The sequence below is a fragment of the Pieris brassicae genome, chromosome 12 (assembly GCF_905147105.1).
Source record: "Pieris brassicae chromosome 12, ilPieBrab1.1, whole genome shotgun sequence".
Classification (NCBI taxonomy): domain Eukaryota; kingdom Metazoa; phylum Arthropoda; class Insecta; order Lepidoptera; family Pieridae; genus Pieris; species Pieris brassicae.
The window spans coordinates 9,584,188-9,601,183 of NC_059676.1; the positions used below are offsets into that span (position 1 = coordinate 9,584,188).

The 16,996-nt window shown below is 33.4% G+C and overlaps 1 protein-coding gene across 7 annotated transcripts in view; it reads left to right on the forward strand.

Annotated features, from left to right (window-relative positions):
* The window catches only part of LOC123717389 (synaptotagmin-7), a 178,759-nt gene extending 167,531 nt beyond the window's left edge, over positions 1-11,228 (forward strand). For 5 of the 7 annotated variants that reach the window (XM_045673353.1, XM_045673352.1, XM_045673358.1 and 2 more), the window contains 6 exons: positions 655-795; positions 1,643-1,819; positions 3,008-3,088; positions 4,869-5,037; positions 10,046-10,258; positions 11,114-11,228. In XM_045673353.1, the coding sequence (XP_045529309.1) occupies positions 655-795; positions 1,643-1,819; positions 3,008-3,088; positions 4,869-5,037; positions 10,046-10,258; positions 11,114-11,214 (882 nt within the window). In that variant the 3' untranslated portion in view covers positions 11,215-11,228. The remainder of the gene's footprint in view (positions 1-654; positions 796-1,642; positions 1,820-3,007; positions 3,089-4,868; positions 5,038-10,045; positions 10,259-11,113) is intronic. The other 2 variants (XM_045673354.1, XM_045673356.1) reach the window with 1 other exon arrangement.
* The last annotated feature ends 5,768 nt before the right edge of the window (positions 11,229-16,996 follow it).

Consider the following 16,996-nt stretch of genomic DNA (forward strand, 5'->3'; position numbering starts at 1 on the left):
TTAATAATGAAGAAAATGATTGAAAATGATGAAGAAAAATCTAACTATCGACAAAGTTTTACTTTTTTGTGTAAAAAAATTTCTTTAAGTAACAATACGCACTTAGAAAAAAATTGTTAATATTTTTAAGAAATATTAACATAGATTTATCGTTTACTTTAATTTTAATTTTGCAGTTTTACGTGTGGGTAACACAGCACTATATTTTGTTTATAGATATAGTGATCAGATAATTTTCTCGCCGAATTTGCATTCAACAGAATATAGATTCCCGAGTATGCGATATAATAAATATATCCAACTAAGTTTCCTAATGCGATAGTTATGTTAACTATCCGGATTATTCACTACTTTGATATTCTTAGAAATGTTATATGAAGATGAAAGGTCACACAGCCTAAGTATAATAAAATCGTTGCTTTTAAAACATGTCAAAGGGGAACTTTATTGTATAGGAGATAGAAAAACATTGCCTTTTACGGTTCAAAACCTTTCGACTTTTGCTAGTAAAAGTTATTTTCCAACAGATCCTATTCTAGTGAAATTACGCGAAATTACACTTTTGAAGCGTAACTTATGAATGTTTTTATATATCGCATACTTGAGAATCAGTGCATCGTATTGCCGATACAAATCGTGCACACGTACTGACAGATGGCGTTCCTGCAGAATCGCTCTATATCCCTGGTCGACATGTATATCGATAACACGGAGCCCTCAGAGAATGTGGGGCAGATTCACTTCTCGCTGGAGTACGACTTTCAGAATACAACCCTGATTCTGAAGATTATACAGGTAAAAATGTCTTAGTAGGACATCTTCAGATTAAGAAGAACGCCTAAAAAATCAATAGAACTCTAATGTACTAGTTATTGACCGAAGAAATCTTTTATTTATTTAGTTTAAATAATCCGTCTTTAATATAAACATTTCATAAATATAAAACTGCTATCAACAGTTAACTGTCCACTGTCAACTGTCAGCTGTCAATTGAATTAGCGCCAACTATGCCTGAAGACAGCCACTTCCAATTTGTTTTTATCAATAAAAGTTAACCAAATAAATAGATAAATTAAGTTAACGTACAAGTAACAATTCCTTTGTTTTACAAACAAATTTAATAACTTATAATTATGACTTCAACTAACATGCTGATATATTTTGTTTAAACAGTACATTACAGAATCACGACGTCCTTGTTTTGTGTTATATAATATTGATAATACTATTTCATTTCTCTTTGTAAAAGTACGAATAAACGCAAACAACGTTACTTTTGGTCCATAATTTCAGTTTTGCAATTAGTTAGTAAAAAACGCAACATTTTTCCTTAGTTCTTTTTTATACAAGGCCATTTATCAATGCCCTGTTATTTGAAGATAAAAACTTTACGTAGACAAAGGGTTTTTCTGTGTTATTATTTGTAGTATATAAGTATTTAAGATGGTTATTTGAGTAATTTGTTTAAAGAGATATCAATCCTAAAATATTTTTAATAATTTGTGCTAATAACTATTACAACGAATCCGGCTCTTCTTTCGAGCTTCTTGAAAGTTTCTTTAATACATTCTTCAATATCACTGTAAAAACAGTTTTGAATGGGTAATTATAATTAGAGGAAAATTATATCAAAATAATTCAGGGTAAGGAGCTCCCTGCCAAGGACCTCAGCGGCACATCCGATCCCTACGTGCGTGTAACCCTCCTACCTGACAAGAAACATCGCTTGGAGACAAAGATCAAACGCCGTACCCTCAACCCGCGATGGAATGAAACGTTCTACTTCGAGGGATTTCCAATACAGAAGCTGCAAGCCAGGGTAAGATTGCCTTTGTAGTTCTACAAGGTTGCATACCTACTCCTATTTTTTTCATTATTGTATTAAAATGTTAGTCAATTTTAATTTTGGTTCGAAATATTACGAAATAACTGGGCTGCGAGAATAAAGCTATTAAAGGAGATATTTCTAATTTTTTTGGAAAACCTTTATTTGAAATATTTTCTCTTGTAATTTATTAACACTAAAAATTATAGGCCTAGCTTAGAAGAATGAAGTCATTTAGGTAATTTATTCGTATCGCACCGTTCCAGAAAGTCTAAACTTTTCGTTAACATGCATCGAATTTGTAGTTTAATTTGATTATACTTAATAAAATATTAAAATATGACGTACTACTAAATAGCGATAATATTTTCTAAACCTTCAAAACGCGGTCAAAACTTAAACTAGTTGAAGCAAGATTTTCAAGTTAACTCGTCTGCAAAATCCGGAAAACGTCCAGCTTGCTCAAACTTTACGATAAAGTTGAGTTTTTAACGACTCAAAGGAGAAGTTTAAATGCTTTGTGTTTCATGTTCATGCGGAAATCAGGTGTCACCCTCTCTGAGTTAAAAGGAAATTTGAATTTTCTTGAAGCTGCATGAATTGTTATTCAAGAAATGTCTCATTTTTGTCAAGTGTCAACGGTCGACGTGCGGCGTCTTTTTCAAAACTGTCGTAGCAGGATGCTATACCATTATATTACGATCACTATTACGAAAAAAATTCAATACAGATATAGAAATTTGACATCAAGTGGAATCTTATCAACCACAAGTTATTTTTATTTTTGGATTAATGAACTATCCAACACAAAGATTACTTCCAATTTATACGGTACTGGTATAAGCTTATATTTAGTCTAGATAAGCCTTAGCCATTCTAAAATCCTTAGGTCCTGAAACTGAATTTTTCCGCTCAAAGTAAACGCTATATTTAGACGGTAAATTAAAAAAAAATAAGTAAAGTTATTAATCCCCAGTCCTATGAAACAACCATATTTTTTATATTAAAAAAAAATAATTGTTAACTTAAGAAAGTTAAATGATAGTGTCAGGAAGAAATTACTAGGTAATGGCAAAACACAGTAAGTAAATTTTGAATGCCCCCACAGGCATGTGTAGCGTGGATAAATAATATTTTTTTAATAGTAACAGTATTTAGTCACCCTTTCTAATCATATTTCAGGTTTTACACTTACACGTGTTCGACTACGATCGCTTCTCTCGGGATGACTCCATTGGTGAGGTCTTCCTTCCTCTTTGTCAGGTAAGTTTTAAGTCCCATAACCAGGAGCCATGTTTTTATGCCCCACTTAGCATAAGCCTATTCAGAAATGAAACTAAGCGCGAGCTGTCTCCCATCAAAAACGTATTGGATTTCACTCTTAACGCAAAATCTCGTTCCTGAATATCGTACTCATATATCAAAAAATTTAATATTACGTTATTGTGTATATGTAATCCAGAACATAACCTCACCGGTGAAATGTGGGACACATTTCTGTTTATGTGTTAAATGTATGATTTTATGTAATTGTTAATACTACTAAACTATAACTGGTACAGCTGTAGCAGCTCTATGTTTCTGACAGCTCAAATATAATTGTTATTCCGATGAATATCGCTGATATATTCAGTATTATTACTTTAACTATTTTTATTTTTAGACTGATTAAAATACAAAATAAATAAACTTATACTGCTGAATAAATTTAATATACGACTTTATTTTATTGAGTTATCTCAACAAACAACGTTGACAAACTTTAAACGCCTGTGAAAATTGATGAGCAAAACAACGCAAGTCTAATTAACCTGACAGGTTTAGAAAGTTTAGCCAAAGTTTAAGTCTTATGTTTACGTGTATATTATATTATAAAGGCAACTTGTATTTAAAGCGATTCTTTCAGTTCAAAGTTGAAGTATAATATATATAAATATTATCCATTCCATTTATTACATAAATACATACAATATTCTTACGATACGATAATGTCGAGAAAAATAAAATAAAGTATATAATATTAAACGCATAATATACACAATATCGCTACTGTGAATTCACTCTGCTACAATTGAATATGTCGATCGTGTCGGAGACAGCATTCAGGAGGCGCACCGTCTTTGATAACGGGAATCGGTGCAACAGACTGGTTCTTGGTATCACAAATAACTTAGGCCTTCGCCGTCGCACATATTCCATAGACACAAAGAAACCCAGTTCTCGGAGCACACTCTCAAAACTTTCAGGACATAGTAGGCCAACTATAAGCCCCGTCTCCAATTGATTGTACCCCACCATCCCTAAGACAAATAATGTTGGGGACATTTCTTTTATATGTTTACATTGTTGAGTTGACGCTTAAAGAATCAAAATTATAAAGAAATATAATTTCTTTTAAGGGAGAATACCCAATGGCAGGAAGTTAAAATGCGTAGGTGACGCCTATCACACAGACTATGAATTATTTCTAGAAGCTTTATCAAGCAGGTTTTAATATTTTAAGAATATAAAAACGTAACTCTTAACAAATATTTATTAAACATTTTGGCTAAATTTGACTGTTTTTACACATTGACATAATAAAGACAAATCAAAATGTGGGAGAAGAACTGTTTAGCAGTGATAACAAAAAGTGATATACAGTTTTGTTGTTAATTTAGTCATAGACAATTCAGCTCCTACCTATATTTACTTAATGGACGATCATTCAATGTTATTATAGGATTATTTTAAGTAAATTTTATCGAGCATCAATTGTTCTGTAACATTTGCTACGCAATTTCGAACAGGCTCACAATATTATCTGTAAATGCAAATATTTTTTTCCATACATCGTAAGGAAAAATCTTGATTTATTTTATTAAGTGTAGAGTTAAAAACATGAATAAAAATCATTAAAAACTTCTTAACTATTCTTTCAATATTTTACTGTCTTTCATTAGACTGGAAGATATCGTTTATTAGCGACAAGCGATCATGTAAAAAGTATAAATAAACAAAAAAACACCTTATACACTCCTGAAATCACGGACTAAATTTTCAGGTTGACTTCAGCGAAAAGCCTTCTTTCTGGAAGGCGCTAAAACCTCCAGCCAAAGACAAGTGTGGTGAGCTGTTGACATCTTTGTGTTACCATCCCAGCAACAGTGTCCTGACTCTAACACTGCTGAAAGCTCGTAACCTGAAGGCAAAGGACATCAATGGAAAATCTGGTGAGTCTAAAATCTGTTTTATTTGACTGATATAGAAACTGTGAATGTCTGGCTGATTTCGTGAGATTTTTAAATTAATAATTATTTCTAAGTACACAATCAACACATACGTATGGTGTAGTACGGTGATATCTTCTACGATACCCGGAATTAGACCCCCCAGAAATTAAATGTGTCAGGCACAGAAAATGATTCAATAAAACATAGATGCAATCTAAAACCTATATAGGGTTGTAGCGTACTGTATTCTTTATTGATTGCTAACCAGGTGTTGAACTCTGAGGGATAAAAAACCAAGTTTATATACTTCTAAAATACGGAGTTAGTAGAAAATATATATTATAATTGAAACAAATAATCCACTTGTACATAGGCGCTAATGAAAGATTTATGTTGGCGCCTGGTAGATAGTATAGTAATCCTTTAATATAAATACAATGAAATGTAAATGCTCTTTACATATGTAAATTACAAAAAAAACAGGGGCGCTGTAACTTTTAAGGCCTAGATTTCTATATCAGTTTGGTTATTTTTTTATGTAGCCAAGTTCACATTTCAAGGATCGTCATGCTCGCTTAAATGTCATTGCTTGTGGCGGCGTTCAGGCGTCGCGATGACTCTCTCTCTAAAATAAGGCGAGGGAGCCGATGGCTGGTCATGCGTCATACTCGTGAATGGGTGATACTTGTGGTGACTGGTCGAAATTGAATTCGTGTATGCGGTGATGTTAGTTATTTCGACTACTTCTTTGCGTGTTGCTTCCACGAGATTGTAAGTGTGTGCTCCTATTTCACCATGCCTCCTGCTGATAGAGGACACATCTTTGTTTTTAATTTATTTTATTATTATTAATTACTTAAGATGTGGAACATGATGTAATGTTTGCATCTCCTTACAAACGTGTAATTGTGTAATACAAAAAAAACTTGGTTATTAAAAATAGTGGCGGAGAGTTTATTGTCAGTTCTTCTCTTCCGTTCTACGCACTAGGCATGACAACTGGCAGTAAATGTAAAATTAGAAGCATTTTATATACATTTCTGTTTTTGACGTTCATAAGTGTACATTGTGTTACCTATATCATATTGAATTTTGAATTTTATACACGCCGTTGACGGTTTCTTCACGGTGTTGTCTTTAATGAGCGAGTGTTAAATGGAAGTCCATTGGTGCACAGGGATTGTACCTACGACCCGGGACTGGGGACTCTACGGGATGAGAGTCACACGTATTTCGTATTATTAAAGAATTCAGCTTTTCGGTTTTGGAAGTTACCTTTATGGAGCTTCTGACACACATACTTTTGTCACACGCAATATTTTCGGTCTCGACTTTTTGGGTCTGAGGCAAGTTTCCTCACGATGTTTCCTTCACCGTTCGAGCGAATGTTATTTGCGCACATAGAATGAAAGTTGAGCCGGGGATTGTACCAACGACCTCAGGGATGAGCGTCACATGGTGAAGCCACTAGGCCAACACTGCTCCTATATTTAATCTTCTGACAAAAAGATATAAATTCATCAATGTTTTCAATTAGGATTAGTAATATGTCTGGTAAATCAATTTCCTACCTATGCATAACTTGATATCCGTTCGTAATTAAAGGCCTTCCGGTCAGTTAGGCGATTAATTTCATCTTAATGGCCCACGTTATACATTACATAATAACTTTTAACATCATATTAATTTGTCTCTATGGTCGAAGTTTTTTGACCGTATTCTACGAAGAGCGATTCGAATCGTCGACGACCAATCACTTTCCGTGCGGCTTGATCCCTTGGCGTTGCGTAGAGATGTTGGGTCTCTCTGCATCTTCTACCGCATTTACCTTACCAAAATACAAAATACCATCCGTATCACCTCGACGTCCATCGTTCGACAGACGACGAACGAACGAGATGTCGTTTTTGCCACGCATCACCACTATGTGGAACCAGCTGCCCACTGAAGTATTTCAGAACCAATTCGACTAAGGGTCCTTCAAGAAAAGAGCGTACCTAATCTTGAAAGGCCGGCAACGCACTTGCGAGCCTTCTGGCCATGTGAGTGTCCATGGCGGCGGTATCGCTTAACATCAGGTGAGCCTCTTACCCATTTGCCTGCTATTACTTTAAAAAAGAAAAGTTGAATATATTGGTTTATTGTAACATACTACATATTCTTTGAATGAGATAAACTTTGCACCGTGCAACGCCTTGTGTAATCCGAAACATTTACTCTTCAGCGCGGGACCAGAGGTTCTTGCGTCTAAAAGACGCTGACACATCCCTGCATGGTACTCGACTTCCCCCAGCTTAACCAGCGTGGCCATGGACCGTGATTTCAACGGCTGATCGCGTGGCGAGGTGCGGCCAGGGCTACGCTGTTACCGTGTGCTGTCTTGGGCGATTGCTGCGAGCGAAACTCACCTCGAGAGGATATGCATAATGTATTTCCTCACGAAAAAAACGGATTTAGAGAAATCCTGCCTCTCGTCCATAGCGAACAGATCCGTCAGGGTCCGTTGAAACGATGGATGTCGAGGTGATACGGATGGAATTTTGAAGTCCGATGATTACACTTAGCTGCAGGTATTAATCCGAACAACTCCTCGGAAAACTCTTCGTGGTAAACGCGGTAGAAGATGCAGAGACACCACATCTTTACGCAACGCCTTATTAAGATGTTTGATGGAGATAATTTAAAAAGTTGGTTCCTTTAATCGGCGCTAGATTAAAATCGCAAAGACGATAAATTAGCGTAAGAATTCTTATTCCCCGAAGTCTTAATTTGCCTGTGAAATATGGACGTTGCTTATTACCGCCACAGGATAAATCAAACAGTCGAGTATCTGTAAAGGATGGTGGATATGTATACAATTATTGCATTTTCAATATTTAAAAGTTGATATAAAGATTCAACTGTACTAATACATACTTGGGCACCCACTAAAAGATACAAATCTACAGATGCATCAGAAAGCGATGGATCGTATGATAGGGAAGCAAAGAATACATCGTTAAGAGGAATAACTAAGGTAGCAGACATTATAATAAAATTAAATATATGTAAATGGAAATGTACGGGGCAGAAGGAATAAAAAAGTGGAGCAAGAAAGTACTAAACTAGCGCCCAAAGTACAATACACGAAAAAAAGGAAGACAATGTAGAAGATGGATAGACAAAATTAAGGAAACAGCAGGTGCATGGCAGAGAGTGGCTCAGTGCGAAAGCAATGGCGGGATTTGGAGGAGGCCTAAAATCATGAGATGATGGAAATATTAATTTGTTTGATGATTATTATATATATTTACAAAAACTGTAATGAAATTAAACATGAGGACTGCAAAATAAGTTATCACCAAATAGTCCTTGTTGAGTTAGCATCTTCAGGCGATTTTATTTCAAAATTAAAACAAACTTATATAAAAAAATATTTCATTGTATATTACTTTTAAAATTAAAATAACAAAAGGTTTTTATGTACATATGATGACGTTAAAAATCACACCAATAACATTTTGAAAATCAACTGTTAGCGATAATCTGTGCCACAATCTAATTGGCATCAAATTTCCTCGACTTCTTGATTTATAAACTTTTTTAATGGAGTAGCTACAACTTCGTAGAACTCTTTTAATTTAAGGTGATAAATTATATTAATTATTTCACCGTGACCACGCTCACTGAAAAGCACGCGAAACGTCGGAAAAAAATTAAAACTTACAATTATAAACAATTGTAAGTTTTTAATAATAATACATAGCTTCAATCCGTTCAAAAAGTGTTTTTCTTAATTTCACTTTTTATTATTACTATTGAATTTAATCAGAATAATAATAAACAATAACTAAACTTAAAATATATTTAAGGACCGAATATACTGGCAGCGTTCCCTCTGTGAATAGCTAGACTAATTCTTTGTCCGAGGCAGCTGCCAGCTCTTCGGTCACCTGTGGTGTCGACTAACCTGGTAGCAAAATGATACTATATATTTTATATTAATACTGATATCAAAATTATAACAATAAATAAAAAATGGAATATACCTATTTTCTCCAACTTTGATTTTGTTCCCTTTGAGGTAGAGACTCTTGGGCCGTGTCGTTCAAGTGCAAAGTGCTAATTATAGATTAATTTGGCGCCTGGTAGATAGTACGGGTGACCCCAGAGCTGGTGCTTTCCTCGCTCAACGGATAAGTATCGCAAGCATAAACTATAAAGCGAGGTAATGCTGCCGAAAGGAAAATGAGAAATGCAATTATGTAACGCGTCAACTTTAAGTCGATATCAACTCCGGGAAAATAAATACATATAACAAAAATTTCTCTACAGCTGTGATACTTTTGACATTCAACACCTTTTGTCTTCAGTCACCGGTGACCACGCACGTTGTAAAGCACGAGAAACGTCGGAAAATTTTAAATTATGTAAATAATTATAAGTTTATAATAATAATACATAGCTTCCATCCGTTTAAAAAGTGTTTTCTTAATGTGTAAAAGCTATGTTAACAATAGACAATACAATAAATTATTGATTGGAATTTTTAATTCATTTTGTTTAAAAAAATGTATGTGTACAAACACGCGGTAGAAGTTATACTTCTTTGGCGTATCAAGATAAAAATTTTATTCCACGTTTGTAGAAAAAGCGACACTAACAATAAAAATAAAAATGTGTGCGTGTACACACGTAAGAAGTGAAACTTCTTTATGACCTTATTCTTCGTAAAATGATGCAACTTAACAGAAATTGGTTAAATAAAGTAAAATTAGATAAAGTTTAACAAAACGCTTTTATTATCGTAGACATGAATACAAATAATACAATTATTTCATTTTACCTTATTATTACTAAGATTACTACAGATATGTATTAATTGTATTATAATTATTACTTTCATTGTTATCGTAATTATATATTTTTTTTTATCAAGAGATTCGTAGCTCATCGAATCAAATCAACAATTGTGACTATAGCTAACTTCAGGATGTCAGTTATCGTTAACATGTACTTTGATTTTCAGACCCGTACGTGAAGGTGTGGCTCCAATTCGGGGACAAGCGTATAGAGAAACGCAAAACTGCAGTATTTAAATGCACACTTAACCCAGTGTTCAACGACTCCTTCTCCTTCAACGTACCCTGGGAGAAGATCAGGGAATGTTCTCTGGACGTCCAGGTTATGGACTTCGATAATATCGGCAGAAATGAGTTGATTGGGCGAATATTGTTAGCTGGTATGTACCCCTTTTTCCCCTTTCTGTAATCACCCACAAACAGTAGAATGACTTCATTCGTTATTCTTTCTGCTAGGGACATATACAACTTCTTTACATCACCCACTGGGGCCTCTACCATATCCCAATGGATGACGTTGCGTCCAAACACTACTTTGACCAGGCCACCACTTCCAACCCGTTATTGCGTTGTTCAACAACCCCTTCCCGATAATAAAGACTTGTAGGACATGTCTTTCGTATGATCCAATAACAATAGATAACCACAAATTATAAGCTGCCTTCACCGGGAAAGACTAGGTCCTTTACTTCGTAATTTGCTTACTCCAGCGAGATTCTGTCCTGTCCTTAAGGTGAGCCCTGCGGCGTTCCAAGCCGGAGCCGAATCTCGCAGGAGAAGCCCTTGCGCTAGTCGCAGAAAAATGCCCATCCCGGCCGAGCTACGCTCGAAAAACAGCTTCAACTAAGTTGTCGATGCCCGTCAGTCAAACAGCGAGATCCGATCTCAAAACAAAAGAACAGCCATCTGGGCCTTCGAACTAGTCAGTGGTTAGACTGGTCTAGGATTATTTCTCTATTATCTATTCTGTGATTATTTTATGTGGTACATTCCTTAAATATATTGCAGAAGTCCCATGGATTAGCCAAGCATCCACAAATGTACACTGTAAATATATAATTATGTAGGAATAAATAAAAAAATAATTAACACAGAAAGTTCCGAAAACAACGCGGCAAAAGGTCTCCATGGAGTTGCGGAATGTCCATCGACAAATTTTTCACCACAATTTTATTTGATGTATTTACGGAAAGCATTGTTTATTTATTTCATGCAAATTGACTTTTTTTTTTCAGGAAAAAACGGTTCTGGAGCGACAGAAACAAAACATTGGCAGGATATGATCACGAAGCCACGACAAACCATAGTGCAGTGGCATCGCTTGAAACCAGAATAAATTGTTAAAATTTTTTAAAAAACGTCATAAGACTGAACGATTAAATATGAATTTCACTTCTTGAATTTCCAATGTCGGAATGGATGTGCCAAATTTTTAATATCCTTTTCTATAAACTGAGTACATGAATTGCCACGTCATCTAGTTTTTATATTTTCAGATATTGTATACGTTTAAAGTTCGCCTTCGAGATTTTCCTTCATAAACTTGCCCTTAATTTTTTATCCATTTTCATAAATTTGTTGCCACATCCATTTCAGACATTATCTTCATGATCATGACACTAGTGCTGCGCTACGCAAATAACAGTTCTATAAAATCACTGCTAGTCTGTGATTTTCAGGGTTGCTTAAAAATTGAATAGTAAATATTTTAAGTGTAATCACGTTAATATTATAAGATTTTTTTAGAAAAAATGTATTTATACTAAAATATTAAAACCGAATTGTATCTATATTTTTAAATAACCCTGACTAGCACAATACTCAAACACTAATAATGTAATATGTCAATTCAGTTATTGGATGCAGAGCACTAAACTTTACATTGCTATGACACTAACCTTTGCAGACTTTAGAAACCCTAAAAGAGCGCGTCGAAAGTCTTTTACGTGAGACGGCATTAAGCCTTGTGGAGTTTTATATTTTACGATAAATGGGTATATAAGTAGAAATAGTATGTACATTGCTTAAATATAACTACAATTACAGCTAAAGGCTCTTTGACTAAGATTAGAAAACGTTTTACATAAGTTGAATTTATTTGTGTCAGCCTTCAAACACAACTAAATAAAAACTTTTGTATAAAATTCAGTTACAATTTCAAAATATACACTATATACGTCTTTTAATCTTACTCTAAGAGGAAATCGATAAAATATAAGGCTCCCATATTAATCGTCTTAAGTTAAATTGTTCCAAACTCCAGCAAATACACAATGATCTGATAATATTAGATCCTGGGCTTGAAACAAAATTACTTTTCGTCAGGCGTGATTCACTAACCAAACTTTTGTAAGAAAACTGTCACGTGATAAATCGCGAGCTAATGTCATTACAATTTCGTTTGGCGTTATTATGTGACACCTGTCAAAAAGTGATTTCATCACTAAACTCTTGAAAAGTATCCCAACACTATTAACTTAAATCGATTAATACCTTACCTTTCATACTCTTCTCTAAAATTGACGTTTTAATATAAGAGTTGAATTGAGTCAATGTTAAATTATAATTAGAATTGTCTATTGTTACGGTAGGTATTGTAAAATGAAAGTCGAGTTCGTATCGCACAAAATGAGTAGTTTTTGACGTTTCGTCATGTTATGTAGAAACGTCAATGTCAGTTCAGTTTGACAGTCGGTGATATCGAAACTTTTTGCAACAAATTAAAGGCGTATATCTATTTTCTTTAAAGAATTTACTGTAATACAAAATTAAATATGGTTTATATTAAATTACAATTTTTTTTCATACTTAAACCAGAAATAAATCAATGCTGATGATATTTTGTGTTTCTTCAATAGATTATACCGAAATCGTATTAAAAGTTTTGATAACACAGACAATTCTTTTATTCGTTGCAAATAGTATTTAGAAATGTGGTTTAATATAGAAACGTAGAATAAAATTTGTAGTTAAATAGTTAACGTAACATTTATTTTTAATTACAGGATTTATGATTTTATTTATTCTATTTGGAAAGTTAATATTTAAATAATAGTGAGATTATGTATTGTTAAAGTTATTTTAATCATTGATGTTTGAATTTTCTAAAGTTTTATAGTGTTAAACAATTTATATTTTTTTCTATTTTGACAGATACACGAATAGAAACTCAACCTTTTTTGTGTCAAAAGTGGAAAAAGATATAAATTTGCATTATTAATAATATAACAATATTGTTGTTATATTTAGATTAGAATTTATGTAAAAACAAGTTTAAATCCACTGCAATTATTTATCTATAGTGCGTTATAATGTTGCCATATAAAATTTTATAATAGATACTTTTAAATATTGAAAAGTTTCTTAGTTATTTTTTTTTCTAGATTGCAGTGGAAATAAAATGTGAATAATATTGAGCTTCAAATTATAACTAAATTGTTGACGTCATTTTCAATAACTATCATAATCATGGATACGAAATCTCGTTACATATATCAGGTAAAGTTTATAAAATGTCAGCGCAAGGGCAAGAAATCAATTTCCATACAAACTTGGCAGGAGCGTAAAGACATCAAAACCTATTTATTGAGATTGGCAAGACCCAGATGTTATTGAAAACGACAAAATGTAGAATTATTCTAGATAGTACGGGCCTTATTGCGTCACCTTCTAGTTATATCTCTGTCTATTACATAATGTTAGATAAAGACAACATTAGTCGCAATGACTAGGTTGAATCTAGAACAGAAAACATATTTGGGAACTAGACTAGCTCAGCTTCGTAGGGCTGTCCAATTTACATTTGCCAATGATACGAAAAAGTATGGACTTGTCAAGAATTAAAATCAGTAAATTACTGGTTTTGTTCTAAATTAGCATCCGTATTTTTGTGATTAAAACTTAGGTACTGTGTAAAGAAAATATGAGCAGTGTTGGCCTAGTGGCTTTAGCATGCGAGGCTCCTAGTGGCTCATCCCTGTGGCTGTAGGTTCAATCCCCGTGCACTAATGGACATTCGCTCGTAACATGAAGGAAAACATCGTGAGGAAACCCAAAGTCAACGGCGTGTGGCAGGCACAGGAGATTGATAACCTACTTGTCTATTCTATTAAAAAATGATCATAAAACAGATTCAGACATCTAAGACACAGACCGAAGAGGGTTTTAGCGTCTTTTTTTCGTTATTTATAAAAATAAATGACGAATAAACAGAAATTTCCATAACTGATAAAATAGGAGTTATCATTGGTTTGTCTTACTGTAAATTTACTAAGATACTCCTAGTCTCTCAATGACATATGAACATCATTTCGTTTTTTGGCCAGCCCTATCGTTGTAATAAGTAGTACTGAAGTACTATATTTTTTACCGTCGGGTTTATCATGTTTTGAGAGCTCCTGTATAGAGAATGCTTTTGAATTATTTTTGCTACGCATTTTGGGAGAGTTTATTTTTGTGTATGTATGCTATCGCTTAGAATGGTGTGAAGTTACTTCTTTAAAACATATTTCAATTATATTAAATATAACTACTTTAAAAGTATTATATATAATGATTGTTTGACAGGAAATGGGAAACAGAACGTAAATGAAAGGAAATGAAACTGTTTTGTCGTATGTTTTGACATGCATTTATTGTAACAAAAATAATATTAATAATTAACGACCGTGTTTTTTTTTAATATTTGACTTTTAATGATTTATGAATGTTAAAAAATACAAAAGGCAATAAAATATACCACGCAATGGGCCTAGCCCCGGGTTTCGCAATGTGGGGCCCGAGCCCTACAGGGGGGTTTTACTTACCGAGTTTCGTTAATAATTTCCTTCCAAAAACCTATCGTTTAAGTTTTTAAGTGAACCATTCAATTTTATTTTAAATATTAAAAATTATGTATGTAACATATGGGCGAATTTTAAAAAGACAAAGGTAAAAAAAATCACCGGTCTAACCTCACAATTGTTTATTTATTTTAAATGGCACACTAACGAAACACATGCCATACAACAATACGATACATGCATGTGCATTAATAACAATTAATAACATTTAAAGGGAAACATTACAATGACAAAGAAAAATAACTTAAACATTAAAAGTAAAAGACAAACCAGACCAAAAAATACAAATAATACAATTGGTTAATATTTATTTGATTAAACATCGCTTTGCCTAAAAAGGGAAGGCATATAAAGACAAGATAAGCGCAAAACTCGAAGGCTTTATTCCTTAAACTCTCAGGAAGTATAAAGAGATTTGCAAAATTGCGGAAAAGGCTCAAAACAGGATGATGAGAAAGTCAAATGAAGAAATGAACACATTTTTTCAAAATAATATTTTTTTGTTAGAGCGTTACGAAGAAGCTCACCTTAGCAAACGAGACTTAACTATGACTCGTGTGTCAAGATCCATTTTTGACGTACTGGAGTCGAACCTAGTACTTAGCGTCTCGCAATCTTACGCTTAATTTCACGAGCAACAAAATTAATATCACTATATCGGAACGACGCATCAAACAAAAAGTATCTTCGTCGTCATTTGTTTCTCTGCTTCTTAAAGACTAATTCAGTCCAATAGAGTCATACATTAGTCGAGACAATTGTGGCTAATGACTTCAGCGCGAGATTATCATCCCTACATTAGACCCTCTATAGGTTGCAGTTATGGACTTTCTATATACGGGTTTAACACTCGATCGTATGGTGAAGGAAAACATCGTGAGGAAACCGGTCTTAAACTCAAAAAACCGACGGTGAGGAGACAGACGGATACACGAAATAGATGCCGAAATCGAATGATTTGTATCACTGGTTCTTTTTAATTAATCCACCCAATTAACTGTTCACGGAAGGCATCTTACATAAAATTGTATTAAAACCTTTTTGTGTTATAAAGAAGTCGCTTCGCGCCAAAATAACTTCATGGGCATATCTCGTATAGAATTTTTAGTGTAAGTAAAATCGAAAGGTCAAAATGAGAGGAATTAAATTAAATGTACATATATAGATCTTAAACGTCATTGACATACTTCCGTATTCACTACCTCTTTTGTTTATGCATATTATTCGGAACCATAGATTATGGATTATGGTTACCATAATTTCTTACTGTCTAATATCTTTGAAAGTAACCGCCTCCTAAAGTACAGATTTCAATTACACAAAAATTAGCATTACTGAAACCCGAAAGACAAATTCATTTCGAGTAAGCTGATTCGGAATTAGGTGGAATACTCAACGTTGCCATCGGATGAGAAGTTCGGTTGTTGTTTTATTAATAAACTTACCATTTTTGATTCAATTGCATAATATTAGATATTTGTTCGTTCTCGAACCCAATCGCGTATAGTTTACATATTGTGACTTCGTTCTCAATTTAGTTAACAATTGATTAATCGTGACTGAAATGGCATTTGAAAAGAACATTATTTCTCATTTTATCATATTTTACTAAGAAGGAATGGTCTGTTTAATCAGGCCCTGATTATATATTATATATGCATAAATAAATAGATCTTTTAAAGTTTTTTGTAGCTTTGTTAGAGATTCTTGCAGTAATAATATTATTTTAACCAAGCATTGAATATAATCGTTTACTGCAAAATTTCCTCTTTGATATTTGGTTATGGTAACTGTGGTCGTGTATTATATTTATATTCCTATTTCAACCTATTTAGTAAATACATATCATTCAAAACTCTTTTCTTTGCAACACATTATTTTTATAACAAATATTGAAAATTTCGATTACTTATATACACTTATTTTTGTATTCTCATCGACATTTTTGCTCTGTACAAAGCATTTTTGTTAAACTGTCACTCGTGTCAAATTTCGCGCGCTTTTCGATACCGCCTTTTGACATTTGTCGCTTTATCATGAAAAATCAGCTCAAAATGTCGTTTGCATTTGGTGTCTATTCTATGCAATATCTGTGGTCTCGTTTTAGTTTAATATGTATTGTGATACTTTATTGAATAATACTGGAGGTATAGATACAACAAATTTCCTAGTTAAACTGGTTTCTTGAGTGTTAAGTATGTATTACATTATTAATGTGTTCAACGCTCTCTGTTTAATAAATTGTATCGTTGTATGCAAGTATTATGAAATACTTTT